Consider the following 27,552-nt stretch of genomic DNA (forward strand, 5'->3'; position numbering starts at 1 on the left):
CCCAAACTAATAAACACTAAATAAAAATAATCTTTTAATGTCTCCTTACAAGTTCTTCAGTATTGATTTTACTGAGCTATTGAAAAACGACACTACTTTTGATAGTGGCAAAACTCCACGACAACTGCATGTGTAGATGTCAAACTGACAGTTTACTGGAACATCTTTATTAACTTTCAGGATATCAGAAGAGAGCAGAAGCTTTTATCGTGCTTCTTAGGACCATAATCAGAAGACAAGAAACATGAATCCTGTTTTGTAGAAGTTTTTCGTTTCAGACAGTACAATGCTAAGGAATTTCATCCCGAGATGTAAGATCCAAGTCTAGGACTTGTAATTTTTGCTGGCACTTTTGTTGTTACTATCCTTCTTTAACCCATAATATACATTCAGTGGTGACATTCTTATAATCATATCTGTGTCAAAATAGCAGTTAAAGACCCTAAGTTGAAGAGTATGTAATCATGCCTATTTTTTGCATTACAGTTTAACTTCTATAACATAGAGAGCAGCTGTCACTAGGATGCAGGATCCTGTTGTACAATACAGTCTGCAGACACAGAACTTCACTGTGGTTTTCTGCTTGGAAGAGCATGATCTAAGTATGAAACATGAAGCAGTTACCATACAGAGATATGCATACAGAATATTGGTCCGTGTTTTAGGGATAAAATGTACATGTCAGCAGACTAAGAGGACATTTTTTGTAAATAAGATGAGCACTTTTAAGCACGATCAATATTTACGAATGGGAAGTGGATTTTCATTACATGACCATACTAATTTCTAGAATCAGTACGTCCTTGACAAATCACCTCTTCTCTCTTATCATACATGGTTTTTTTTAGTCTTATATAGCTAGTTAACACAATCCTTTGGTTTTGAGAGGAAAACCATCTTCAGTTTGCTAATTTCTATGCATCCTCAGTCTGCAATACAGAATTCCTATTCAGCACTCCCGTTTTTGTCTGGCTTTTTCACTTTCAAGGGAGACCAGTGTGCAGCCTGCCTATTCAGGCAGGGTTTAGTTAATGGTGCATCCATGAGATCTGGGCAGCAGAGGTTCATTGCTGCAGTTCAGTGAAATCCAACGATCTTGGTGGATCCATTTTAGCAATCCAACTGCTGAGTTTGCTAATTTTAGCAAATCTGTGATTAGACATGTCTGTAGCAAGCAGTACCAATCTAATTACAAAACCAAAACAATACACTTCCTCCTTTTAATTACAGATAATTTTTTTCTGCAACTTTTTTAAAAATCAAACTTCTAATGTCTGAAACACAAATTTAATGCCACAAAGCCCAGGAGTTAGGCGTAAACCCTGGCTTTCCCATTTCAGCTAGAATTCATTCATGTGCTGAAGGCTCCAAGACTCTGTCAGCAAACTGACCTGCTTGTCAAGATGATCTGACAGCTGTCAGTAGATGTCATAGACAGCCTTACTGATTGCAGCCTACAAACCCTGTTGTCAGGTGTTACTCTGGTTGTTTGTTTGTTTGCAGATACATGCCAAAGGGAAGCCTAAAGATGGTAATGGCATTTGTGTGGGGTATGTGTATGTGGAATTACTTCTAAAATGAAAGGCAGCACAGGAAAAAAATGCTTTAAATGCAAAAATGCTTTGAATTCTAATAGAAGCAGCCTGGCAACAGTAATTGAGAGGTGGTAGGCAGACGGAGGGAGGCCTTTAAAGACAGGTAACTTGTTCTTGATGTATTGGAGCTTGTTGATAGATGTTTAAAGGAGAGTTAATGTGGTCAAAATAGTGAATTAAGAAAATTAATTCAATAAATTTAGCTTAAAGTCAAGCATGTACATCTAAGCGTATATAAACTTTAAGACTTTGAGCCTTGCTATTTTGGTCCCCACGGAGTTCCAACATCTGGCAGCAAGTCCTGAATTCATAATGTGAGAATTTTTGCACCTTTGCGTAATTAATCAAATAAGGCCCAACTTTCCTATTACTGATTGAGCTTCAGGTGATAAATGGTGACATTTTCATTAATCCTCTTAATCACAGCCTTTATTGCATAAGTGTGAAGCAAGGGAACAAAAGATAAACAACCCAAAGATTTATCAGACTTTCTATGTCTGAGGGATATATTTCAACAGCTAGAAAAGTCACTCACCTAGTATGGTGAGGCAGGGCGTACTATAAGTTATACGAGATCCAAAAAGGAAATTGCCTTGGTTCAGCATGGACTCCTTATCATAATACACCCAGTTAACATTTTTGCTGATAGTGTAAAGACAGCTGACACAAGTACAGTGGCAGTGACTTTTTTCCTTGTATTACTATAGAAACCAGATTTAGAAGTTCTTAAAAATATTAGAAATTGTGATAATTATGATTCCATCTTTCATCCCTGTGCTGGTTTTGGCTGAGAAAGAGTTAATTCTCATCACTGTAGCACCTGTCCTAGCCAGGGACCTTTCTAGCTTCCCATGCTCAGCCACGTGGGCAAGAGGCCAGGGGGCGGGGCCACAGCCAAGACAGCTGACCCCGACTGGCCAATGGGATGCTTATTCCGTACCACGTGATGCCATGACCAGTACATTAACCAGGGCAGTTGGTGTGTGTGTGGACTGGCGGTGTTGGGTCGGCGGGGGGTGAGTGGCTGTGTCACGTGCTGTTTGTTCGTTCCCCCTTCCCCCCATGCCAGGTTTCGTACCTCTCTCGTTTTCCTTTTCATTGCATTATTGTTGCGGTTGTTGTTGTTATTTTAATTATTAAACTGCTCTTATCTCAACCCACGAGCTTTGTCACTTTTCCCCTTCTGATTCTGCCCCCATCCCGCCGGTGGGCGAGTGAGCGAACGGCTGGGTGGGGCTGAGTTGCCGGCTAAACCACAACAAAAGTCTCATAGTTTTGACAGTACTGATCTGTAATGAGCCAGTCACCTATAACAGAATAGTTCTGAAGGTGCTAAAAAAGGCACACGTCATCAAAATGTTAGTATCAGTTTACTAAAGCTTGTGCTTCTTAAATACCAAACATTTCTGTGAGTGTGTGTGCTCATTAGGGTTTGTTGGTTTGGTTTTTTATTTCCCTTAGAACATGGATGCTGTGACATCTGGTGAAGGAGGAGGTTTTCCTGTCTGTGGAGGTGCTGAATATCCATTGTTCTACATGACCCTCTGTGCAAATTGTTAGAAGTGCATCTATTAGAGGCTGTTATCTTTTTGTCAAATGATCTGGCTCCTATTGGGTCAAGTTGGCCAATGGGATCTCATGTTCTTGAGGACAGAGAAACATATCTATATGTATAATGTTTTTGTGTATGTTTGCATATATGTGTGTATGCATAGAGAATAGATTTGCATTAATTTTACCTCTTTTTGAAATGAAAATTCTAGCCTAAAACATGAGGTTTTGTTGTAAGCTGTTATTCCACAGGCTAAGAGAACTCAAGAAGGCATATGGATGACAGAGAGGTGATTAGGGATAGCCAACATGGCTTCACAAAGGGCAAATTGTACCTGACTAATCTGGTAGCCTTCTACAATGGAGTGACTGTATTGGTGAATAAGGGAAAAGCAACAGATGTCATCTGTCTTGACTTCTGTAAGGCCTTTGACAAGATCCCATACAACATCCTTGTTCCTAATTTGGAGAGATAGAGAGTTTGATGGATGGACTACTTGATGGATGAGGAATTGGCTGGATGGCTGCATTCAAAGAGTTGCACTAAATGGCTTAGTGTCCAGATGGAGATCAGTAACAAGTGGTGTCCTTCAAGGGTCTGTAAGGGGACTGGTACTGTTCGGTATCTTTATTTATGACTGTGGTGGTGAGATTGCACGTACCCTCAGCAAGTCTGGGGATGACACAAAGCTGGTGCAGTTGATGTGCATGAGGGAAGGAGATGCCATCCAGAGGGACCTTGATGGACTTGAGGAGTGGGCCCAAGGGCAAGGTCCTGCACCTCGGTTGGCGCATCACCAGTACCAGTACTGACTGGAGGATTAATTGATTGAGAGCAGCCCTATGGGAAAGGACTCAGGGATACTGGTAGATGAAAAATCAGATATGACTTAACAAAGTCCACTTGCAGCCCAGAGGCCAACTGTGTCTTGCATCAAAAGAAGTATGACCACCTCAAGAGAGGCGATTCTTCCCCTCTACCCTGCTCTGGTGAGACCCCACCTGCAGTACTGCATTCAGCTCTGGGGCCCCCAACAGAAGAAGAACATGGACGTGTTGAAGCAGCTCCAGAGGAGGGCCATGAAGACGACCAGAGGGCTGGAGCACTTCTCCTATGAAGACAGGCTGAGAGAGTTTGGGTTGTTCCGCCTGGAGAAGAGAAGGCTCCGGGAGACCTTACTGGAGCCTTCCAGTACCTGAAGGGGGCCTAAAAGAAAGATGGAGAGGGACTTTTTACCAGGGCATGTAGCCATAGGACAAGGGGTGATGGCTTTAAGCTGAAACGGTAGATTTAGACTAAATATAAGGAGGAAATTCTTCACTCTGAGGGTGGTGAGGCGCTGGCACAGGTTGCCCAGAGAAGCTGTGGATGCCCCATCCCTGGCACTGTTCAAGGCCAGGCTGGATGGGGCTTCAAGCAACCTGGTCTAGTGGAAGGTGTCCCTGCCCACGACAGGGGAGTTGGAACTAGATGATCCTTCCAACTCAAACCATTCTATGATTTCAAGAGTATTTTCTAGAGCATCAGGCAACATTTTTGCTCAATTTAATCACTTCTCTAGTGAACTTTCTGGGTGTTTTACTGCTGCCAAATGGCTTTTGAACTAGTATTTTTTCCTCTGCTGCTAGGGTGATGCTTTTTACAAGACTATACTTAATAACGCAAACTTTTGAATACATTGAAATGACTGAGAAATGCTCTTCTTCTGAAAAGCAGTTTGTGCACAATACTTAGAGAAGCTATCTAATATCTTGTATTTAAGGCAAAAGAACAAAAAGCAGGACAAATCCTTTCTTAATACAGACTTAACAGCGTAAATAAGACCAAAAGAATAGTGGCTGAACTTTTTTTTTTTTTAAAGCAAGGAAGCTATCAAGAAAACATAGTATGGGAAGGCATGGACTAGAATTTCTGATCATAAGGAAGGCAAGTGATTTTTTTATAACAGGGAAGTGTGATGGTTTTGTTTTTGACAACTTGGCTGAGACAAAAGGCACACACAGTTAGGTATTTCCCTTTCCTGCGATTCATCCTCTGCAGAAACTCTTTAAAGGAAGCTGAACAACAAACTCAAGCAATATGCAATAACCTCAACATAGTTACTTCCAAGGAGATCGCGTTGCTCACATTTTAACATCATATTAAACTGCTTTTTAGTGTTAGCTTAGTTAAAATACTGAATTCAGGACAAATTTGTAAAACTTTCTTCTTCTGAAGTACACAGACTGGTCTTGCTAGACTCAGTAGGACAGAATTAAAGTATCTAGGTGTATTTTCTCTTAATGAACTGTCTTCAGTCACAATACTACCAGCTCTCCTTTACCCAGCTGACCCAGTAATGGGACAGTAGCCATGTCCCATATACATTTGTGATGGGATGTTCAGATCACCATTCTGAGTTTTAGCTTAATTAACATGTACCCTGTCAGCCCTTTATTTGGAATCATTTATACATTATAATTCTAGACTTCCTTCCACAGAGATTTGTTTCCTTTGAATCATATTAGTAACCCACACATCTCTTACTCTGCTGTTGTTGGACAGATGTCTACTGTGCGTTAGGATGGTTTCTCATCTGTGCATTGCTTTACAGTGATTAACAGTGAAATCATTTGCCCTTTTTCAAGGCCAGTGTCCCGTAAACAAGATACAGTAGCCATAGGAGTTTTGTCAGTGAATTTCGTAGGATCACAATCCTACATTTTGAATTCTATCCACAGGCCTAAGGGTGAGCCCACACAATGCCTCAGACTGCACTGCAATCTCCAGTTTGGAAATCTGGATTATTTTCTATGTAAGTTCTGGTTGCAAGGTTTATAAACGCTTTTAAATGTTTTCCTTTGTGATCAATTTTACCTTTCCTAGACCAGAGATCACATTGCAAAAATGAGCCAAGGATTTCTTATAAAATATTTTATGAACATTTAAACTCAATTAACATGAAATAAAGACTTCCACTGACACAGAAGCATTTTGTTAGTAAAACATTTATTCCACATAAAGTACAGTAGCTAGGAGACAACCTCCAACTCCACTGCAATTGGAATTCGCTGTGTGTAGATGGCTTTCACAGTAGCTGCAGGAACGCAGCTCATGACACCATTCACAAAGAGTAGAAGAAAAACTAATAAACCTGAGAAAAATTACTTAGATATTCATTTAAGGGATAAAGGAAGGGTAAAAATGAATGAGAGGATTAATTATATTTTTACAAGATATTTGAAATGTAGCCTGTAGTGAATGCATGAGAATATTTTGTAATGCAGTACTGACATAATGTAATGCGTAAGAATATACTATGTGCCTGTGGCACAGATTAGATTTTTACCACTGGAGCAGTATAACATTTATTTTGCTTTACAGACAGCTTAGTTATCTAGTATAGATACATGCATGTACTTCATTATGAGCAAATTATGGATTGCTTTATAGCCACTGCAAATAAAATTGGCTTGAGCATTTCATAAAAAGCTTCCTAAGCATGTTTATAGCTTTTAATTTCAATATAAAATTTGGATTCACTTCAGTATGGCAAGTTTTTTTTTTTTTTTTAATAGAGTTAGCATATACCCAGAGCTCATGCCTGTCCTGTATTGTTAGTTAACAGTCAGTGAGAAGAAACCCAAGGCATTGGCAGTGGGAAATCACGGTGTTCAAAGCGCCTTTTACAAAGCCCCTCTTTCAGTGAAAAGGCGCCTTTAAGCTTTGCAGGCACGCACCTTTCCCCCCCGGGGCCGGGGCCGGGCGCTCCCGCGCTCGGGGCCTTCTGGAAGGTTCCGCGGCCGCGCTGCCGCTGCGGGTCCTTCCCAGCGGCAGCGCGTGGCTTTGGTTGCACGTTCCTCTCTCGGGCTTTTGACATAGCGTGCTAGAGGTGCGTGCTGGTCTGTGGCGGAGGCTCCCCGCAGCGCCCAGCTGCCGGCTGCTGAGGAGAAAGCTGCGCGGCAGGCAGGGCGCCACCCGCAGCATGCAGGGCAGCGCAGCCTGCGGGGAGCTAGCGCTGTCTGTGGTCTTTCTTTCTTAATAAGTCGTCAGTGCTAAGAGGTATTGTTTTCCTTTTCCAATCAGCAAACTCTTGTCGTTTTAAGGCCTAATTTTGTGGAGCATATAACCTAAAACATCAGTCCATGAGGAAACGGTAGAAACCAGTATATTAAGAAGTAACTTTTTTCCTAAGTTGCCAAATTTTCAGCTTCAGTTTTTCAAGTCAGACAGGTGGGGTGTTGTTGTTGTTTCGGTGTTTTTTTTTGAGATGAAGGACTGCATTTAAGCAATAGGAGCGTTTGGGAACACTGGTGTGAGCAGCTGCTCACCAGTAGAAATGACGCCTATAGAGTCCAGTTTAGAGTAGTATTTTGGTCAGTATTGGTACTTAATTATTTTGTATTTTGTATTTTCTATATGCTTAAAGCTGTTTGGTGATGGAGTGGTAAAGTAGTCCTTTTCCTCTGGATGTTATTTTTTCAAGTCCTCTTCAGTGGGAGCAGGGCAAGAACAGACTAAAGGTCTTTGTAATAACACTGAAAACATTAAGGTACAGGACACAATAGTATCCTGTGTAACTCTGAAATGAATGTTTTGTTTTGTTTTTATGGTAGACACAAATTTATGCATCTGTGTTTGGTGATTGTTTCGTTTCTCGAATGAGGCTACATGGAAGGCTGTATCTTGCTTTCGGGTAATCATTAAGGTGGTCTTCTCTAGGAGGGTTCCTCTGAGTTACTCTCCTTTCATTTTAATTCCTGGAAGCAGCAGCTGTCAACATTTTAACTGTTGGAAAGCCTGGAGGGAAAAAAAGAGTCATCCAGTTAATTCTAAAGTGTAAAACCAAGAATTTTTCTGAGAATAAGATTATTTTTCTTTCTATGTGCAAACATGCTGTGAGGGTTGCACACTATTTAGCACTGAATTAGTGCTCTCCTGTCCCAAAGGTTGGACAGACACATCTGCGTTGGAGAAAGATTCCAAGAATACTGAAAGAGAGACTTAACTCATAATACGTTCTGAAATGTGACTTTTTTTTCTTTCTGCAAATTTGATATTTGAAAAGAATCCTTTAAACATATCTGATGTGTTTATTTGTGTGAGGTAGGAGGAGCTGGATGCTGTGCATCACATGAGGTGCCTGAGGCTTGGACCCGCTTTCTTCACTTTTCATCCTCTCTTGAACTGGGAGATGGACCTTGTACTTGCTCCTTCAGAGTGCTAGAATTCAGATACTGCTACAAGCTGAATCTTGAAAAAATTAGGTGACACTTTTTAATTGTTGGTTTGTTTTGGGGTTCTTTTGTTTGTTTCTGGAGGGCGGGAGGACCTCTGGCTACAATTTTGCATGGCTATCAGGAAGATTACTTATCTGATAAAGCATCTTTTTTCCCTTTTGAGGAGAAGTCGTCTCAGGATTGACCATAAGAATGCCTAAAGTTTCAGGTTAATCATTCCTGTCATGCAGTATGAAGAGAGATGCAGCTTTATACTATTTCCCATTTCTTTTATATATTCATTCTGTGTTTTATTTTTTTAATTTGGATTTTCATTATAGTTCTAACCCATTTGTACCATTAATAATGTGAGGAAATACTGCCTTCACTGATACTGTGTTGTCCCAGTTTACTAACGATGTACGCTGGTTATGTGGTTGAATGGTTTGGTGCATTTATTTTGCAGTACTGATTTGGTTCAACTAAATATCTAGGGGGGAAAACTGTGTTTCTGGAAAGTCAGTGACACCTTTTGGTGCAAACATTAACCAAAGTTAGTGGTAGTATTTGGGTTTTTCACAAGTAAGGTGAAATCAGAATCTTGTCCTATGCCTTGGTATGTTTTAGTACTCCTTTGGTACTAGTACTCCTATTGGTATTTTAGTGCTCTTATTGTTGAACTTCAGTAGTTCACAGGGAAATACACAGCTGCTGCACTGATTATAGGATCACTGATTATAGAATCTAAGGTAGTCTTTTTGTCTTAGCCCTGTGATCAAAAGGACAATCCATCATGAAATTTTGTTTGTTGTCTCAAGAAGAGATTACTTTTTTAAGAGCAATTGCACATGCTCACGTCTGTAGTAATTTTTAGTGTTTCACTGTTTTTGAATGTGTCACATGCAATTTGTAGCATAATACTGTGTCCTGCAGAAAATAAAGTAGGTACTATTTAATGGTGGATGTGTGAAAAAATTGTATCAAAATTTGTATGGCTGATGTGAGCTACTTTATTTCTGGTAATACAATGAATTGAATTTGTATTATTGAGTAAGTGTATCCTTGTATCTCCCTGTCTTGTTTCCTTTCAACTGTGGAGAAGAAAGTGTTCTTTTATGGCTGAAGAGTTCACTTATGCTTCTAGGTAATGTGCATTAACATTCTGCATGTCAACATTCATCTGTAGCTAACCCTCAATGTGTTATTGTTGACTCTCCTATTATTCTTATCCTAGATTTGATTTTAAGTGCTCAAGCATGATGTGCATCTATAATTCTGTACCAGTAGTTAATAATAACAATATTTGGGAGTGAACTAGAATATAGACTAACTGCTTCTTAGAGCAAAAAAACGCATATTCTAGAAAACTATACTGCTATGTATTTTATATATTGCTGAAGCAGGTGTTTGATATTAATGTTAGGTATAAAATGAATTGTCACACTTTCTGCAGAGGCAAAAGTTCTGTGAAGGGCTGATCCTGAGATGGATTAAAGTCTGATGGTATGGTTTTTTGCACTGATCTTTCATTTTCTTTGATTGTCTGGGGATTAGTCGATGGGTTGTGTGGTGTGTCCATCATTCCCCCCTGCCTTGTCATGATTTTTTGGTAAGTATTTGTGATCCAGTATTTATTATGTTTCTGAGTGTTTGTTCCTTGTAAGTTTCCAGAGGTGAATTCCATTTTTCATGTATTGTCAAATTAATTTGTTTATGCTTAGTATGATTGACCTTTTATTTACAAAAATGTAAAGCTGTAGCCTGTATAACCAATCCAAGTGTTGTCTCAGAACAATGTGCTTAAAACATAGCTGTTTTTGGAAAAGGATAAATACATAATTTTTGTAGGGGACTGCTTCTATTTTCAACTCTTTAAAAACTCTTACATGAACTGTGGTTTTTTTCTCATTCAAAAACATTCATTTAATGATTAAGTTCTTACGTGTCCTTCAAGGAATTGAAAACATTTACATTGAAATGAAAGAATTTCTGGCGTTGTAAGTGATTACACTGCTGGAAATAAGTCTGTGTCCTCTTCTGCTGCACTGATACTTATTAAGTGCTAAGTGAGAGCTGCGTTGTCTCATTTTGTTAGTATACTGAGTCTGCTTAGCTCATGCTGATTTAAATAATAGAGGGTGTATGCATCTTGGAGGAAATATGCTGTATCTCCTGGGTTCGATTTCCATCTCCGTTAATCAGTCAGAGGCAAAAAGGTGAAGATTTTGATCCTGACAACAGTAAGTGTCTAAGATTTTGTGGCTAGGGTAAACAAAGGTTACCCAAGTATACTTGGGTATTTGTATGACAAAACCATATGCTATTTAGCCTTAGCAGGAAAATCCTTAAAACATGGGTAATGCATATTGTTTCACAGAGTATTTGAGTAGTAAGTAATAAGAAAATAAATGAGGATGTATTAATGCGTATGGTTGGATCTTACCTTTGTTTTATAGAGGAAAAGGGCTTCAAATCTTGAGTATTCTAATAACAGTTTATTATACGTGTTGTATTTGCCTCTTTATTATTTAGGTGCAGGAGATAGTGTTTCAGGCAGGGAGGAAAGGAAAAAGAAATGTTCATGAAGAAGGAAAGAGATATTTGCAAATTTTACACTGAAACACCTAAGAAGATAGAAAAAGATGAGTTGATGGGGGAAACAGGCAAAATATTGCCTCTTGTAAGATGGTATTTTATTTAAAAACTGGAAAATATATAGGATATTTGGAATTTGAGATGATGTTTGTTTTGAGAACGGGTTGATCCACCCTGATCCTTACTGGCTTTTGCTGGTGATAGATGTGTATCAATTCCTGCTGGCATCAGACAGGTCAAGGTCAGTCGAGCCCAGCTCACTAATCTGTTCAGAAGCACTTTAGTGTGCGTGATGGCCAGTTCCCTCAAGGACTGTATATTCTGGCAGTGAGTTTTGGTAGCTCCTCCTCTTAGACATTTTAAGGCATTGGCTAGTTCTGTGCATGACTGATGGTCTCTTTCTCTTGCTCCATGATTAACTGCCGTCTTATTTGCCATGTTTGTTGTCAGGCTGAGATAAGGAAAATCAGAAGGTTGGTTATTGTTTACATGATTACAGAATTGGACGGTCACTATCTCCTTTTGAAAACCATGCTTTCTTCCAGCTTAATATAACATACAACGCCTCTGCCTACTGCTAAAATAAATTTTTGGTCTTTATACTGGCATTTTTTTCTGTCTGCAGAAAGAAGTAGAGACAAGGCAATAGGATGTTTGGATTTATGTCAGTTCTTTGCCTGTCTTGTTCTCCTTTTCAGGTAGTTTTCTTTAATTTCTGTACACGTGTTACTACTGGAAAGCCCTCTGTTGCTAACATTTCAGCAAACAGTGCTAAGGGAAAGGTTTCATGAAGTAGTTTACATTTAGATCTTTCACCTGCTGTTGTGTTTGGGCCCATGGAAGGTCCTTTATTCAGATGTCAAAGGCCATTTCGTGGTTATTCAAGAGGATTAAGTCTGGTGCTGGTGTGGATGGTACATTTTTTGAGAAACTGTCAGTGAGAGACAGGTCACGCCTATAGGCATTTTCTATTTAGTGGACACTCGGGCTAACTTGGGTTGCCAGGACACAAATGTAATCCAAATACAATGTCTTTTCTTTGGTTGTAACCAGGGCTCTGCACACAGAGGTCTAGAGAGGAAATCCTTAACATAGTTCTTCAGCTGTCTTTACTGTGACCCAAATAAGCGAGACAAAGCTTAATGGGGCTCTGCGTCAAGGCTGACATCTTTATTGAAACGGAAATTATTTCTGAAATGTTATTGTGCTGAATTCTCCCTTACACATGTGCAATCTTTGCCTCAGAGTCTTGTGTTCATTTAATTTATTTTCCATTTTTATTTTAGTTGAGGCCCAGTTTATTAAAACAATCTCCTAAGTGAACTTGTATGAGAGAACACTTGCCTGAGCACATAGAACTTGAAATTAACCCGTTGCAGTGGGTTGTTCTAGATTTATGTTGGGTAAAAAAAAAACCAACAGTCAAGTCCACTGGTATTCAAATGCCCTTTTTAAATTAATTATGGAAATACAATCTTTATCATGCTGACAAATAGCATTACAGGAAACATTTGAAGTTATATAATATTCGGAGAAGTTTCTTCATGTTAACAAGGTACTTGGTTACAGTTGAACAGAGGCAGTGAAGAGCCTCTGGTGTACAAGGTAGAGCTAATTTCGTTGAATCAGTAGTGATTATGGCATTAATGGAGTACTATGTAATTCAGTTCTGCAGAAAATGGAAGAGACAGAGACACGCAAAATTAAGAGAAGTGCAAAAGGAACCAAAAGATGAGCGAAGAGGCTTGCAGATATGTAGTGCCCCACAGTAGTTAAATTAGCAGAATCAAGAATCCTTCTGGAGAGTGGAAGGTGAAAAGCTAAAACAGACAGGGAAAGCAACATAATATATATTAAATGTATTTTTGAGTATAGTTTCTAAATTTATTCCCATAAAAAAAAAAACTAATTAAAAAAATTAAAGTAATAGCGTAACTTTTGACCTGAAGTATCCTAAAGCATTTTATAAACAATGCAAAAAATAGCAAATACACTCTGGCATCAGCTTATAAAGAGCTCAGTATTACTATTTGATTTGATCTGGGAAGAAATTAAGTTTTACAGTAGAAAATGGGTTGGAAAACAAGCAACATTGTGATCCTACTTTATTGCCCACTGGAGGTAAGTTTTAAGTCCACAGGAATATGTTTTTTCACTCTAAACAAGTATTCTTGTCTATGTAAGTTTTATTAAGCTCATAAAAATACACATAGTCATCATAAATGCATATAAAAACGCAGCAATGACTAGAAGACATACATCAATATAGCCTTTTCCTTAGAAAAATATAGAGTCAATATGTATTGTTGACCTTCCTGTTTTTTCCATGGTGTTTCTTTGTATGAACAGTCATTTTCCTCAAAAGACTTTTCAAGGCTTCCTGAATAAACCTAGTGGTAGAAGCTAAGAACATGTAATAAGTTTGTATAAGGTAGTTCACTACACCACAAAATTAGAAGCAAAGAATATGTAAGTACCTTTTTTCATTTATTAGTTGGATGAGAGCAGACTAACAGTTAAAATCAATTTATGTGGAGTATCTAATTTATATCAAAAGCCATGCTGATTGCTGTAATGCTGAAATTCAGATGATGTTCCCCAGTTCAGTATTCGGTTGCTTTCAACTCCTGCAAATGAAATGTCTTCTGAACTTTGATTGCTCAGGAGTAATCTCTACCTCAGTGGATTGCTTTATGGTATTTTTGTCTGTCTGTGTTGCGGAGTCATAGAATGAGTTCTGTTGGAAGGGACCTAAAAGATCATCTAGTCCAACCCCCTGCCATGGGTGGTGACACCTTCCACTAGACCAGGTTGCGCGAAGCCCCATCCAACCTGGCCTTGAACAGTGCCAGGGATGGGGCATCCACAGCTTCTCTGGGCAACCTGTGCCAGTGCCTCACCACCCTCAGAATGAAGAATTTCTTCCTTATATCTAATCTAAATTTACCGTTTCAGCTTAAAGCCATCACCCCTTGTCCTATCGCTACATGCCCTGGTAAAAAGTCCCTCTCCATCTTTCTTTTAGGCCCCCTTCAGGTACTGGAAGGCTCCAGTAAGGTCTCCCGGAGCCTTCTCTTTTCCAGGCTGAACAATCCCAACTCTCTCAGCTTGTTTTCATAGAAGTGCTCCAGCCCTCTGGTCATCTTCATGGCCCTCCTCTGGAGCTGCTCCAACAGGTCCATGTTCTTCTTCTGTTGGGGGCCCCAGAGCTGAATGCAGTACTGCAGGTGGGGTCTCACTGGAGTGGACTTGTGCACCTTCAGGTTCCTTAGATAGTCTCGAACCTGATCTTCTCCCACAGTGGGGGGTTCTTCATTCTCCCAGTCCCTGCCTTTACTTTTTATGACTTGGGTGGTGTGGCTTGAGCACTTGCCAGTGAAGACTGAGACAAAAAAAAGTAATTCAATACCTCAGCCATCTCCATATCCCAGGTAACCAGGTCTCCCGTTTCCTTCCAGAGAGTGCCCACATTTTCCATATTCTCCCTTTTACCACTGACTTACATATAGAAGGTTTTGTTCTTGCCCTTGATGTCTCTGGCCAAGTTTAATTCTATCAGGGCTTTAGCTTTCGTAACCTGATCCCTGGCTGCTCAGACAGTTTCTGTTTTCCTCCCAGGCTACCTGTCCTTGTTTCCTTCCTCTGTAGGCTTCCTTTTTGTGTCCTCGTGTCCTGTCCCCACCCCATCTCCCCCCTCCAGATCCTTGTGTTTATATTTGGTGCCCATCTCTTTGGCGGTTACAAAGATAAAGCTTGATGGATCAGAAGGTCTTTGAGGCTTTGTGTTTTGTGAAGCTTTCGGCAAAGCAAGGTCCGCATTTTGGTTTAGGCCTTCTTAACTCCCTACATTACAGTCATCATGTCAGTGAATTGGTAAATTCATATATGCATTAAAGTGACAGTGTCTTTGTTTAGTGTTCTCAAGAGGTTTGTGTAAGAAATGGTTGTGCTTGGTTTTGAGGAACACCAATAAGCTTTTGTTCTGATCTTTGTTAGATATATTTAAATAAACAAAACAAAACAAAAGACTGGCATCAGTATTTTAAACTTTCTAATAAAGACTGTATTTGAAATCTTGTGACACACAAGTTAACTTTTCTTGAAATTTGAAATGTCAGAATTTATTTTAGACACTTGTCGGGCTAGAAACTTGTCTCAACATTGTTGGGAGGCAAGTTTCACTGCCAAAGCCTGATCACTAAGGCAGCTGAGCAGAACAGTTTAATCACCAAGGTTGACCTGACAGGAATGTGTGCCCCGTTATCTCGGAGTACATATTCCCTGCGCACATGCCCAGGCCCAAGACTGACTGGCAACACAATGGGGGGGGGGGGGGGGTGGGGTGGGGCTCTGGCCCTCTAGAACTTTCAAGCAGCCTCTAATGACAGTACTGGGCATGTGCCCCTCCGTTGAGTGGGAGGCAGGGGTATACAAAACAGTTGCTGACTGTGTAAGAGAGCAACCCAATAAAAAGGGGAAACCAGCAGAGACAACAGGCGGTGTGTTCTGGAACATCCCCCCCTCCCCCAGCTTCAAAGATGCCATCGGATGCCCGGACTGCCCGGACTTCCCCCCTGCCCGAACCAGATGGACTGCCACAGATCCATAGTGATAGCTATCGAAACAGTCCCACTCTCTTCCTCCCTCTCTGCTTCTCGTTCCCTTTGTCACCTTTTTTTTCTCCCTTTCTTTGCTTTTCTCGCACATGTCTATTTTTGGCCAAATAAAGTGACTGGCACTTGACTCTGTTTTGAGTCTTAATTCTGTTTCTGAGAATGTAAAAGGAACCTAGTCATGATAACACATTGGAGTTAATCAGAAGTTAAGCCCAGCTGCCCCCAACCTCCCAGAATTATCTGAGGTCTGTTGGAAAGCAAGGGGGTTTTATCTCTGCCAAACTGTTCAGCCCAACAGTGGATCGTTACAACATGTCATTGTTTTTCGTTGTTTTCGAGTAAGAGTATATTCCAAACACTTAAATATCAACAAAGCATTTGTCATCCAAGGCTATACGCGCTCCCAGCATGGCCTTACAAATGTCCATAGTGTTATCAATGGGAGGGGTTGGGTTGCCAGAGAGTTTTTCATACTATGCCTAAAAAATTTAAAAGAACAAACTTTGGGCTTACCCTGCAGTTTGGTGAAGGACCTTGTTAACTTTAGGGTAGATAGAGCTTTGGAAGGTCTTTACTCAGTGGAAAGAATTTCTTGACAGGAAGTATTTACTATGAAGAGTAGGAAGTCTTCACCAAGAAGAGGAAAAACATGTTTTCTTGGAATTGACAACTTAGTCATCCTTAAGTGCTTTACAGTAGAAGTGAGTTAGGAGTCTGGTTAAAAAAAAATGAGAAGAACCTGAGCTTTTATTGGTGGAGCGAGGGGGATCACATATAAAGAACATGTTGCTTCATTTAGTACTTCATTTAGCTTGTAAGAGGAATCTAGTTAATTGGCAGACTATGTATTCCCAAGAAAACACTTATTTTTGAGAGTTAATGCAGTGAATTTGACTGAAAAAAATCCTTGGGAATGCATTTAATCCTTAGTTTGCAGTGTGGACAATTGAACAATAAAGCTATTCTCAACTGAGAATGAAACAGGTGGTGAGGCAGTACAGTGATTTATTTACTCTTTTGCTACTTAAAAATCTCAATTTGGCTTTGCATATGCATTCTCACCTCGGAGTTAACGCTGAACCATTGTCATGCATTGTTGAGTCATGGTTGGAGTGTCTCTCCCAAGGACAACTCACCAATAGGATCGTGCTGTCCTCTTTCAGCAGAATCAACGTGGTGAGACATCCTCTCACAGTGAAGAGGCAGTCTCACTTTGCGTGTGAACTTCCGCTTGTCCTGAGGCTCTTAATGGATTGGGCAAGCTTTTGTTTTGTCTACAGGAGGGATATTACATTATCTTCATTATCTCCAGCAATATATGGCTTTAGGGCACTGGCTATTGCAAATTATCACTCCTGTCTGAAGAATCTATCTTGTCAACCTTTCTGGAGATCTACTGGGAGTAATTAGTGGATCTCTGAGATGGTTTGCCTGTATGTATTTTCACTTTTGCCTTTGAATCTCCAGTGAAAGGCATTTGGAAATCAGGTTGAAAGAAGCTGAGGATTTCTGAAAGCATGTATCTTCCACTTGGCAAGAGAACATTAGGATACACAGTGTGAGTGCACTTGTGTGAGCATAGTCAAGGTAAAAAGTCTTCCATCTTGAGGAATTTTTGACCACAGTGAAAACTTGTTCACGTATACTGTGTCTCAAAGAGCCTCTAAATACTTCTTCCTTTTCCTTTCAATTGTTAGATGAAAAGTAGGAATGGAAATGCACCCATTTTCAGATAAAAGCTTTTCCAGTTGTGCTCTCTCCTAGATCTACATGCATGCTTCATGCAGTATGTTAGTGAGAGGAATATGATTAGTTGGGGTTTGTTTTGTGTGTTGTTTTTTGGTGTTTTGTTTTGGTTTTTTAGGGTGGAACAGCTATTAGTCTAATCACCTACTGAGATTGGCAGAGAATCCTTGTACCTATGCATAAGATACGTGTTGAAAAGTGGTGCCACTTAAATGCCAGGAGAAGAAAATCGATGCATTTTCTAATGGAAACAAAAGATTTGCCGATGGAGCTAAATTCACTGTTGGTATAGCTCTGTAGCATGAGTTCCAAATACCCAGCAGAAATATAACACAATAAATGTATTTATTCTAAAGTAGCCAAATACTACTTTTTAAATTTTATTAATTTTTAAAAAGGCATCTAATGTAAATAATACAGACCTCTGTTTGTTTGTCGTTGTAAAGTTGCTTAACATAAATTCCTAATGCTTATATCATTAGATTGCTGCTTGTGCTTTGGAATGCTATTATGAATTGGGCCATCACCAAGGAATACTTAGAGCTGAAGAATCAGGAGGGGAAGCATAAGATCAGAAACAGGTTTTCCTCAATATATTAAAAAAACCACCATGGCTGCTGACTTCAAATAAAAGAGAATACTTGTGGATTAAGAGATCCTTTCTAACCTGAGTCAGAGAAGAGCCATGTTTTTTTACCTTCCTGATCTTCAATGTGATCTTGTAACATACACGTAATTTGTCCCTAGATGCTGATCTGCTATATAGAGCCATTGGCGCAGATTGGTTTAGAGTTAATTCTCATATTTTGAGCAGGGGGTCAGACTACGTGACCTATGGAAGCCTCTTTGAACCTAAATTATTATTCTGTGACACAGTTTATGTAAAGGACTGGATCTGTACCGAGACGTTTCAGCCAGTGCAACTGGGACACAGGATAAAAAATTGTTTTAAGCCATCCCTGTATCTGCCTTGCACATCAAGACAGGGACAAAACATTTATTGCTTACACCACAGAACTCAATCTTAAAACTGATCTTACTAATAAACAGGAACTACATATGGCACATGTTTGCAGGATCCTGTTGTTCAGCCCCAGTTGGCAACTAAACATCACGCAGCCGCTTGCTCACTCCCCCCCACCCCAGTGGGATGGGGAGAGAGCTGGAAGACCAAAAGCAAAAAAACCCAAAACAAAACAATTGTGCATTGAGATAAGAACAGTTTAATAATTAAAATAATGATGATAATGATTATGATAATGATTATGATAATATAATAAAAAGGAAAAGGGAAATAGGGAAAAAACCAAAAACACAAGCGATACAATCACTCACCCCCCACGGACCAATGCTGCCGGTTCCTGAGCCATGATTGCTGCTTCCCTCCCCTGGCCAGCCCCTCCCAGTTAACATACTGGGCATGACGTTACATGATAGGCAATATCCCTTTGGCCAGTTTGGATCCGCTCTCTTAGCTGTGCCCCCTCCCCTCCCGGCTTCTTGTGACCCTGGCAGAGCCTGGGAAGCTGGAAAACCCTTGACTAGTATAAGCACTGCCCAGCGACAGCTGAACATCGGTGTGTTATCAACATTATTATCATACTGAGTCCAAAGCACAGCACTGTGCCAGCTGCAGTGGAGAAATTTAAATCTGTCCCAGCTAAAACCAAGACAGATCCCAAGGAATTAAAAGCAAAGTTTTTCTGGGAACTGTGAAATGAAATTGGAAAACTTGAGGAACCTTATGGCAAAGAGAAAAAGTTGCTAAGTGAGTTTATTTTGTCCTGGCAGAATGGCTTGTATTGCGTTTGGTTGGGTTTTTTCTTTTTTAAAAAACCTTTGAAATGTTACTGCTTTAGGCATTGAGGAGCTCTAAGAAATAGATCAATAATATTTGCACTTAGCCTTGTAGAGTGCTTCTTTTTCTATGTGATGGTGTATTAATGCAGTGTTAATTTGGGATACACGGCAGTTCAGTGACTGGGGCAAAGCAATTAAAATACTCAAACCAACATAAATGAGTTGTAACCAATGCTCTAAAACCCTGATCTTCAATCCAAAGAAAAGTAGCTGATTTTTTTGGAGGGTAGGGAACAGTGTTTTCTAGAGTTGTATTATGGTGATACCAAAACTTCTGTAGGTAACTTATAGCTAAAGACTCAGGAGGGGGATTGGAGGATCAAAACCAATTTTTGTCAAATACTACCTTGAGAAACCCATGGCAGTTTACTTCAAATAAAAGAGAATACAGCTTGAGTGTATCTATGAAAATTGAATTCTTCAGTCTTACCACTTTTTTTTTTTTGTTGTTGTGTGTGGACAAGATAACACATCACACAGGTGGGGAATCAGTCATTTTGAATACCAGGGATAGGATATAGTACTTCTGTGTAGGCACAAGTGTGCATGGAAGGCCATGTGTTCTAGCCCTCATCCTCTTCAGAAAGTATCTATCTTAGTCTCTTCTGAATTTTGGATAGGAAAAGTAATCAATTTGGCTATGCACTAACCAATTCCTTGTAATTATTTACATCAATTAAGAATAATAAAAGCCTCTGGTAATAGATAATCATTGAACTATTGTTCTTTCTTAGAAATAGTGTCCTAAAATGTTGATAAATGAAGACTTGCTTTTATTTTGCAGCAGCTGGACTGTAGAACTCGTTGCATGAGTTTCGAATAATTGCAAATTACCTATGCATATCTATGTTTATGTCTGTGTTGGTATTTGCAGCACTAGAGGTCTATTTCTCAGGCAGTTCTTGCTCTACATTAACATTGGAGTGATACATAAGTAATACAGATACTTCAATGAAGGCTATGAAGACTTACAAGTGTGTAGGGGGGCATGTAAGGACATTTTATGACTTCAGTAGTTTGAAAAGATCTACTGGATCCCAGTATCCCAACCCCTCTTGTGCCTTTGTCAAGCCCGTCTGTTACAGCCTGTTGATCTTGAGTTGCAGTGAGCTGAAGTGAGTGATCTTTTTCCTACATCTCTTCAAACTTGTTGAGTTGTGGAGCATCATGGAAGAGCTTCTTTCCTTTAAAGGAAGCTGTATTTCCGTGTTGTATAGTGAAATAAAAGAGAAAATAGACTTGTTCTTTCACAGATTGCAAGTTCCGATATAAATTTTCATTGTAAGTTACATTGATATGACTATTTCATTAGAAAATCATACCACTAATAAAAATAATGATCTGTGGATAGCTCAGGGCATAAATCATGCTTTATTTCATTACAATAAATCAAGGCAAATGTTACTTGATCTTTAAGGTCTTAAAAGTAATTTTTAAAAAAATTACAAAGCTGGACATGGTTTGAAGAGCTCCGAAAAATTAACAGGCATGACCACAAGCAGTCTACCTGAAGCCTTAGGATCTTACTTTGAAATTTCACGATGTTATCTAAACACCACTCTGCCTCTATGAAGTGCTGAGCCTAAAATGTGGAGAGGTCATGAGATTTCTTGTTACAGTCACCCCTTTCCACAGCTTCCTTTTTTTTTACTCCCCCCTGTGTTTCCTTGTTCAAATATGTTCTTTCACAAATTATTTTCCCCAAATAATGAAGGCTTTCTAGCAGAGATGTTTTTTGGGCAAGTTTGAGAGTCTGGGGATGAATGCTTGCTTACAAAATTGTTTGTTTGTTTATTTAAGGTTGCTAATCTTGCTTGTTCACTGTCAACAAATGAAGATGGAATGAAAATTGTCCAAATGGCAGCGAATCACATAGAGATTTTGTGCCCACAGGTATGACTTTTTCAATTAATTCCCATTACTGCACACTGAGTATACACTGTGTTTTTGTTATACAACACAGATGTTTAGTCATGCTCCTTCAGTCTAAATCCACATTCCATTCACACAGCTTAGTGTGGTAAATAGAGACCAAATGATAAATCAAGGGCAAATACTCAGTTAATTTGTTTATTTTTTCTTAGTGGTTAACATAGGAATTGTTAATAGTCTGTATTGATGGGGAGATTTAAAAAGCTGTAAAAATTGCAACTGAAGGAACATGCTTGATCTGTTTCTGAAATCAAACCTGATTCAATGAACAGTATAACATAATAAGCAAACTGGGAGTATTTTTACTCTTAGAAAGCAATATATATTTTGACCTTTAACTTGAAATATTGTTACCACTTGATTTGGTTTTTGTGTATGTGATTGTTAAAGTATGAATTCTTCTGATTATGACCAATTCAAAAACTTGAGCTTTTGTGTTAAGCAAATGAATGAAAACCAGCACAGCTACATTGTATTTAATATCTTACAAAAAGTGTATTCACTCTGTATTTGTCGCATTCAGATTAACTTCCACAGTTACACCAGTTTAAAGCAAAGATTTTACTGATTCGTGTGACTCTGATCTGAGTATTTCAGCCATGAGGCTGAATAATTTCAACAACATTAGTTCTTTGAAGAACACTATAGTTTACAGAGTGGCCTAGATATTCTTACCCTTTTGTGTGTTTGAATGCTAAATGTAGTTGAAATAGAAGGTGAAATGCAAATAGTAATAATACGTTCAATTACAAGCTTGAGAAGTCCATTTTATGCCTGTTGAGTAAATGCAAGACTTGGGGGGGGGAAAAGAAATTCCTATCAAGTAAATGTGACATTCTGAAAATATCATAGATCAATGTTTTCTCTTGAATCATTCCGTTTCAATGCCTATTTTTATAAGTTTTGCAGGTCTGTGTTTCACATCCCACTCAGATTTAATGTTTTACTGGTTTTGTAAGAAGATTGCTGGCTTGAAAGAATTAGTGAATAGCTTCTTCCAGGGTCTTTGTTTATCCAGGGGTACAAGTGCACCTTTATAATACGTTATTATACATCCAGCTGTAGCTTTTTATTTGAAAACTTACACTTTCATTATTGCATCTCATACCAGAAACTCCCAAAATCTAATTTTGACTAAAGTATTGATTTTACTCCACAGCCATTTAAATTGCTAGGGTTTTAATTTCCTATAGTGAAATGGAAGATTCTTTTTTTAGTTTTTTCTTTTTTTTTTTTTTTTTTTAACCTCAAGGTAAACCAGGGGTGAATTAGTTGATGGCTATAGATCTGTCTAAATGGGGAATGTGGTATGCACATAATAAGATTGTATTAGTATTAATGCTGTGTTCATTGTGCAGGATTTACTGCTTTCTTAGATAAGGACCATTCTCTGTGAAAGCAACTGGCATTCTACCTAAGTAAGAAATAGCAGAAAAAGGCTCCTGCATTTTTCAGTAAATCAGATTATGCCATATCATTTAAAAATCCTCCACAGGGAAAGTTATTATCTCTTAAGATCCCTGCAGGGCATATGAATTAGAGTTTGGAATGGGGAAATTTGCACGTAGACCTTCCCAATGTTCTTAAATATTTAGAGTGAAAAATGGGATTTTATGTGCTCTGAAAAATATATTTCTTGAAAGGAACCATGTGGCTTGGATTGAAATCGGAAACGGTTGAGTTAAAATGGGGAAAAAAACCCAAGACCCACACCCGGAACCACCCAAACACACCAATCAAAAAAACAGCAATGGAAATACCATGTGCAGAAAACACCTTGGAGTCTTGGGAGTTCTGCAGATTTGACCAGCAAAACTTCCCATGTAGCACTGGGGAAAAGGCAGATACAGAATTGGCAAACCCTGGAGGAAAGCCTTTTACTTGTTAGAATTCACTGACATGCTTTTGTTATATTAATTATACTGTACTGTAGTTAAAACGTAGAGATTGATTCTGAACTCTGACCATATATTTTTTTCTCAGGTGGCATGATTAGCAGATATTTTGACTTCAGTAAATTAAGCTAGGCATGCATGTTAGAACTGATAAAAAACACATAATGCTTGTTGTTCCTGAAATTTCAAGAATACTTCATGAGAAATTATTTTAAAGAATATTTAAAGTTAAATCAATACTAATAAATAGAATAAAAAATAAAGAGCTGCTAGCATATAATTTGATGAAGGAAGAATTACTTCTGTTTGTGCTACTAGCTTTTGGTCAGGTGAATTTTCTTGAGCATTGTCAGGTAGGTAAAATCTACAATGTTACTTGTTCTCTGTGGGAGTCCATGTTACTTTGTTGATGTGCAAACAAAATCATGACCTCATCAAATGCATGAGAAAATGAAAAGGAAAAGAACCCATAAAAGCAAAAAAAAAAAATCTGTTCTTGAACAAGGATATAAATATGTAGAGCTGTTTGCTAATACAGATCTTGGGTTTGTAACCCTTATGCGTCAGTTCAGTAGCATGTTTGAAGATGTCTCTGGTTCCTCTAATAGTCCTCCGGAACAAAGATGTCTGATAGAAGGTAAACCTGTCAATACAGGGATGGAAGAATATCCTAAACGTAGGAAACCAGAGATTAGCAGACGAGGATCTGGCTTCTCTGTCTAAACTCTTGATAGGTTATTATATTTTTACAGGCTAATCAGCTTTCAGGTGGTTCAACAAGTATGCCCAGCACACCAGGCCAACAAAGAGGAGAAACAAGGGAGAAAAGACCTGCGTGTGTGTGTAAGGAGGATCTAGCCTGTTATTTGCCCTGGCTTCTGTAGTAGTAGTGGGTCGTCTTTTCTTACTGCCTTTAAGGTAGGCCTCTGGTTTTGCTGGGTTGGGGAGCTCTGCTGAGGGATAAGCTTGAGGAATAAGGATGCCTTCTGCAACAGGCTTTGAAGGAGGGAGGAGGTGAGAAGGAAGCCATTGATCAGATCTGGGATGGATCTGAAGGCCTTAGATAAGTAACTTAAATTGGAATGAGGATAATGGTGTTGGGGGAGAGCAGAGGAACAAGATTGAACAGTAGCTGAGGTAGGTGAAGGTGTGCTTAGCTCTCTGAAACCCATGTCTGTCAGAAACACATAGTGGAGGTGCTGTGCTCAAAAATATCAGCTCAGGATATGTTCGCATTAATGCTTTTGGCATTCCCGGGTTTCTGTTCCCTTGGGAAGAATGACCTTGAGCTGGAACAGATGTCTCTAAGTGGCAATAAGAAATGGCTAGTCTCAAGGCAGCAGTAAGGAAGAGCTTCAGCATGTCAAAGGCCTCTGGCTAGACCCTTTTCATTACCAAAAAGATCCCTGGAGAGTTTGAAGGAGTGGGAGGTTTGGGCTTGTTTTGGAAGAACTATATCTGAAAAAGTTAGTTTTAGGCTTGCTTCCTTTGAGGATGAGATCTTGCTAGAGCTTGCTACTGGTTACCAAAATGGTGCAGGGTGATTGCCTGCACAGATGTGCAGTGAGCCACACCTGTTCTGGTATGTCATGCAAGGCAGAAAACTGCAGGAAAAACACATGACTCTTCATGGTTTAGCTTAATCTTTATTTGGAGATAAGTAAATTTTTGAAAATAATTCAATCCCGTGCAATATTTTTATCACATATTTTAAAAAAGACAAGGTATACACTGGTATACCTTGATTCTTGATACTGGTATAACCAGAATCTCAGATCTTAGTATTTTTAGTGAGTTCTGTTTCTCTCTTAGTATTGATAGAAAGTATATAGCTATAAAGGTATTAGGTGAGAAGGAAATCTATGTAAGAGGAAGTCCATTAGGGATTGAATTGCTTTTTGTGTTTAAAAAATAAAAATGGAGATAAGGGAAAATAGCCTTAAAAAAAAGTGTGCATTTTGAGCTCTTTCAAATGTATATGAAGCTGTCACCTCATTTCTTTTCTTAACTTGCACCTAACCAGGAATATATCAGAAGCTAAGGCAGATATTACAGCATACTTCAGAAATAGTTCCTAAGCTGCTGAAGGTGGTTTGCAAAGATATAAATGTCCTTCTTTATAGGTAGCTGTTGTCAAAGCAGAACGTATTATGTGGAAGACATTGATTCAGTGGATATGAAATGCATGTTGAGCCAGTTAAGTTCGTGGTCACTTCTCATGTGAAGCGTACATGCTCAGACAGTGATACTGGCTCTGAGAATGCTGTCTGCCTGAGCCTTATCTTTGTATTCAAGCTATTGGAGCTATTGGCTAAAAACTAGTGTCCACTGTACATCATTTACTGAATACGTATGATGAGAGTGAGTGCCTTGTGGTAGGCCAAATACTTTATCGCAAGCAAGGCAGAGTTACAACCCACAGTAGATATGGATACTTGGGTTTATTTAAGAGCCAGGGAGATCACTTTTTACCCTGCTTGATGATACCATATGCTCACGCATTTGTTTCCCCCACAGTGTTATTTTCGCTAGGCCTTGACTTTCCTTCCCAGTGTGGAGATTGCTCCTAGTCTAGGAAGGTTGGGGAGCAAGTTTATGATGGTTTTGTCCTGTACATCTGCTCGCATTCACCTCTTTCGGGCCTTACTGTACAAGGTCCCTGGGTGTCTCCCAGTATTTGTTTCCACATATTTTGCTGACCTCCAGGGTATTTCCTCACTTCCAGGACTGTTCCTCCATCCAGGATCTTTATCAGCCTGGTTTTGGACCCCTGAACCCTAGATTTTTCTCAAACAAAGTGTGTATGCAGAAGCATGAAGTGTGATACGCCTCCTAATTGGTAGATATGTTTTGTGTGTCTATTAATTGGACGACTTGGGATATATCAGCTTTGTTTAGTTGCGATGCTAAGAGATTTTAAACCAGTACATACCAGTTGCAGCTAGCTAGTACCAGGCTTGAGCTCGACAGTTCAGACATTGCTCTTGCCCTGCTGCAGTTATCTGCTGCCTGTAAGTGTTCACAACTTGAACTATATTTTGCCTACCACAACCCTGCACCATTCTGAAGGAAACAGTTGGATGTAGGGGAGGTGAGTGACTGGACCTTTAATGACAGAGCGTCAGCTACACAGCCCCTGGAAGACCTCATGGCTCTCAGGCATCCAGGTGGATTGGTGTGGTTGACTCCCATGGCAGGATATGATGCTGAGGGCACCTTACAGCTTGCTTTAAGAAGAACAGCTTGCAGTACAGAGTAGGCTGTCCAATAAAACCACACATCATGCTACGCTTGCTACATGAGGAGGCTGAGGACCAAGACTTGTCTCCTAATATGGTAGAATTTGTCTAGTGAAATTTTTATTATTGCTTAGATAGAACCTGACTTCCTCTTAGTCTTTGGCATTCTATCTAAGGGCATGTTTCTTCTGAGAACCATGGAACATTTGGTTCTGTATTCTCTCACATGCTGGTGTAACATCAGTAGAGGCTAGTGCTTTGCCTTGACTGATTATGAGGGAAAGTATGAACGTGAAGATGTTATTTTTAAAACAAATTAAATGCTTCTAACATGTCTTGAGTTTCAGTTTCACCACTGGTGTATGTGAAGTGTCTCAGTTTGGAAACAAATATTTGAGTTTTGATATGGTTTTCTTTGTTTTGTAGTTGTTGTGTTGGTTCTCTTGATGTCTGTAATACCTTGATGCCTCTACTCTTAAAATTGTTCTACAGTGGAATGCCCAATTGTAGGCAGGCTTTGGTACCTGTGATAGCATTTCTGCCCTGCACTGCTTGGTCAGAACATTTTACTGAACAAGAGTAAAATGTTTATTGTCAGTAAGCTTCATGCCACAGGCTTGGCTTTACTTTTACCTATTCATATTGGTTTACTGAGTTTGTAGTATTCAGCAAATGGATATCTAAGTGTGTTTGGTTTCTCCCTTGTCCTGTTTCTCCTTCAGTAGAAATGTCATCTGTAGTTCATTTAGTGTTCATACTTGCCTTCCCCTCCCACCCTCGTTTACTTTGTACATCCGCACCTACAGTTCCTCATGCCGTAGCAAATATTATGCAAGAGGTTGTCGTACTTGGAAAGAGAGGCAGAAGTTTGTTAATCCTGTTCCTACAACACTTCTAGTTCAGCTGTCAGGAAAAAGCTGTAACAAACACCAAAAAACTGATTAGGATCTAACTAAATTCATAATTCTGTAGGTATATATATGAAAACGAGCACGAAAGGAAGAATGGTTGAGGTTAGACTCTAGCAACTTGTAGTGATGACTCATGACAGCAGACTTAGTTTTGAGATCTTGCAAAAACCATCTGAGAATACTTCATACCAGATTTCTGACAACTTTTAAAGTGGGAGAATTATTTTGTTAAAAATATCCATACTGAAAGGTCTGATTTTAAAAAACAGTGTGCCTCAGATTCCATGCTTATGGAACTAGCCTGCCTCTTAGAGAAAAGCCTGTGCTATTTCACTCCAACATCAGTTAGTTGGGACACATGGACTAACTTCATTGGGCCCCATAATTTGCTTTTCTTCATCCAATTCCATTAG

The 27,552-nt window shown here is 39.3% G+C and overlaps 1 protein-coding gene across 6 annotated transcripts in view; it reads left to right on the plus strand.

The window, feature by feature from the left end:
• Nucleotides 1-27,552, plus strand: part of CTNNA3 (catenin alpha 3) — a 556,373-nt gene that overhangs the window by 339,978 nt on the left and 188,843 nt on the right. For all 6 annotated transcript variants that reach the window (XM_064464726.1, XM_064464725.1, XM_064464727.1 and 3 more), the window contains one exon: nucleotides 20,963-21,055. In XM_064464726.1, coding sequence (XP_064320796.1) covers nucleotides 20,963-21,055 — 93 coding nt within the window. The remainder of the gene's footprint in view (nucleotides 1-20,962; nucleotides 21,056-27,552) is intronic.

Source organism: Phalacrocorax carbo, chromosome 13, assembly GCF_963921805.1.
Source record: "Phalacrocorax carbo chromosome 13, bPhaCar2.1, whole genome shotgun sequence".
NCBI classification, from domain to species: Eukaryota; Metazoa; Chordata; class Aves; order Suliformes; family Phalacrocoracidae; genus Phalacrocorax; species Phalacrocorax carbo.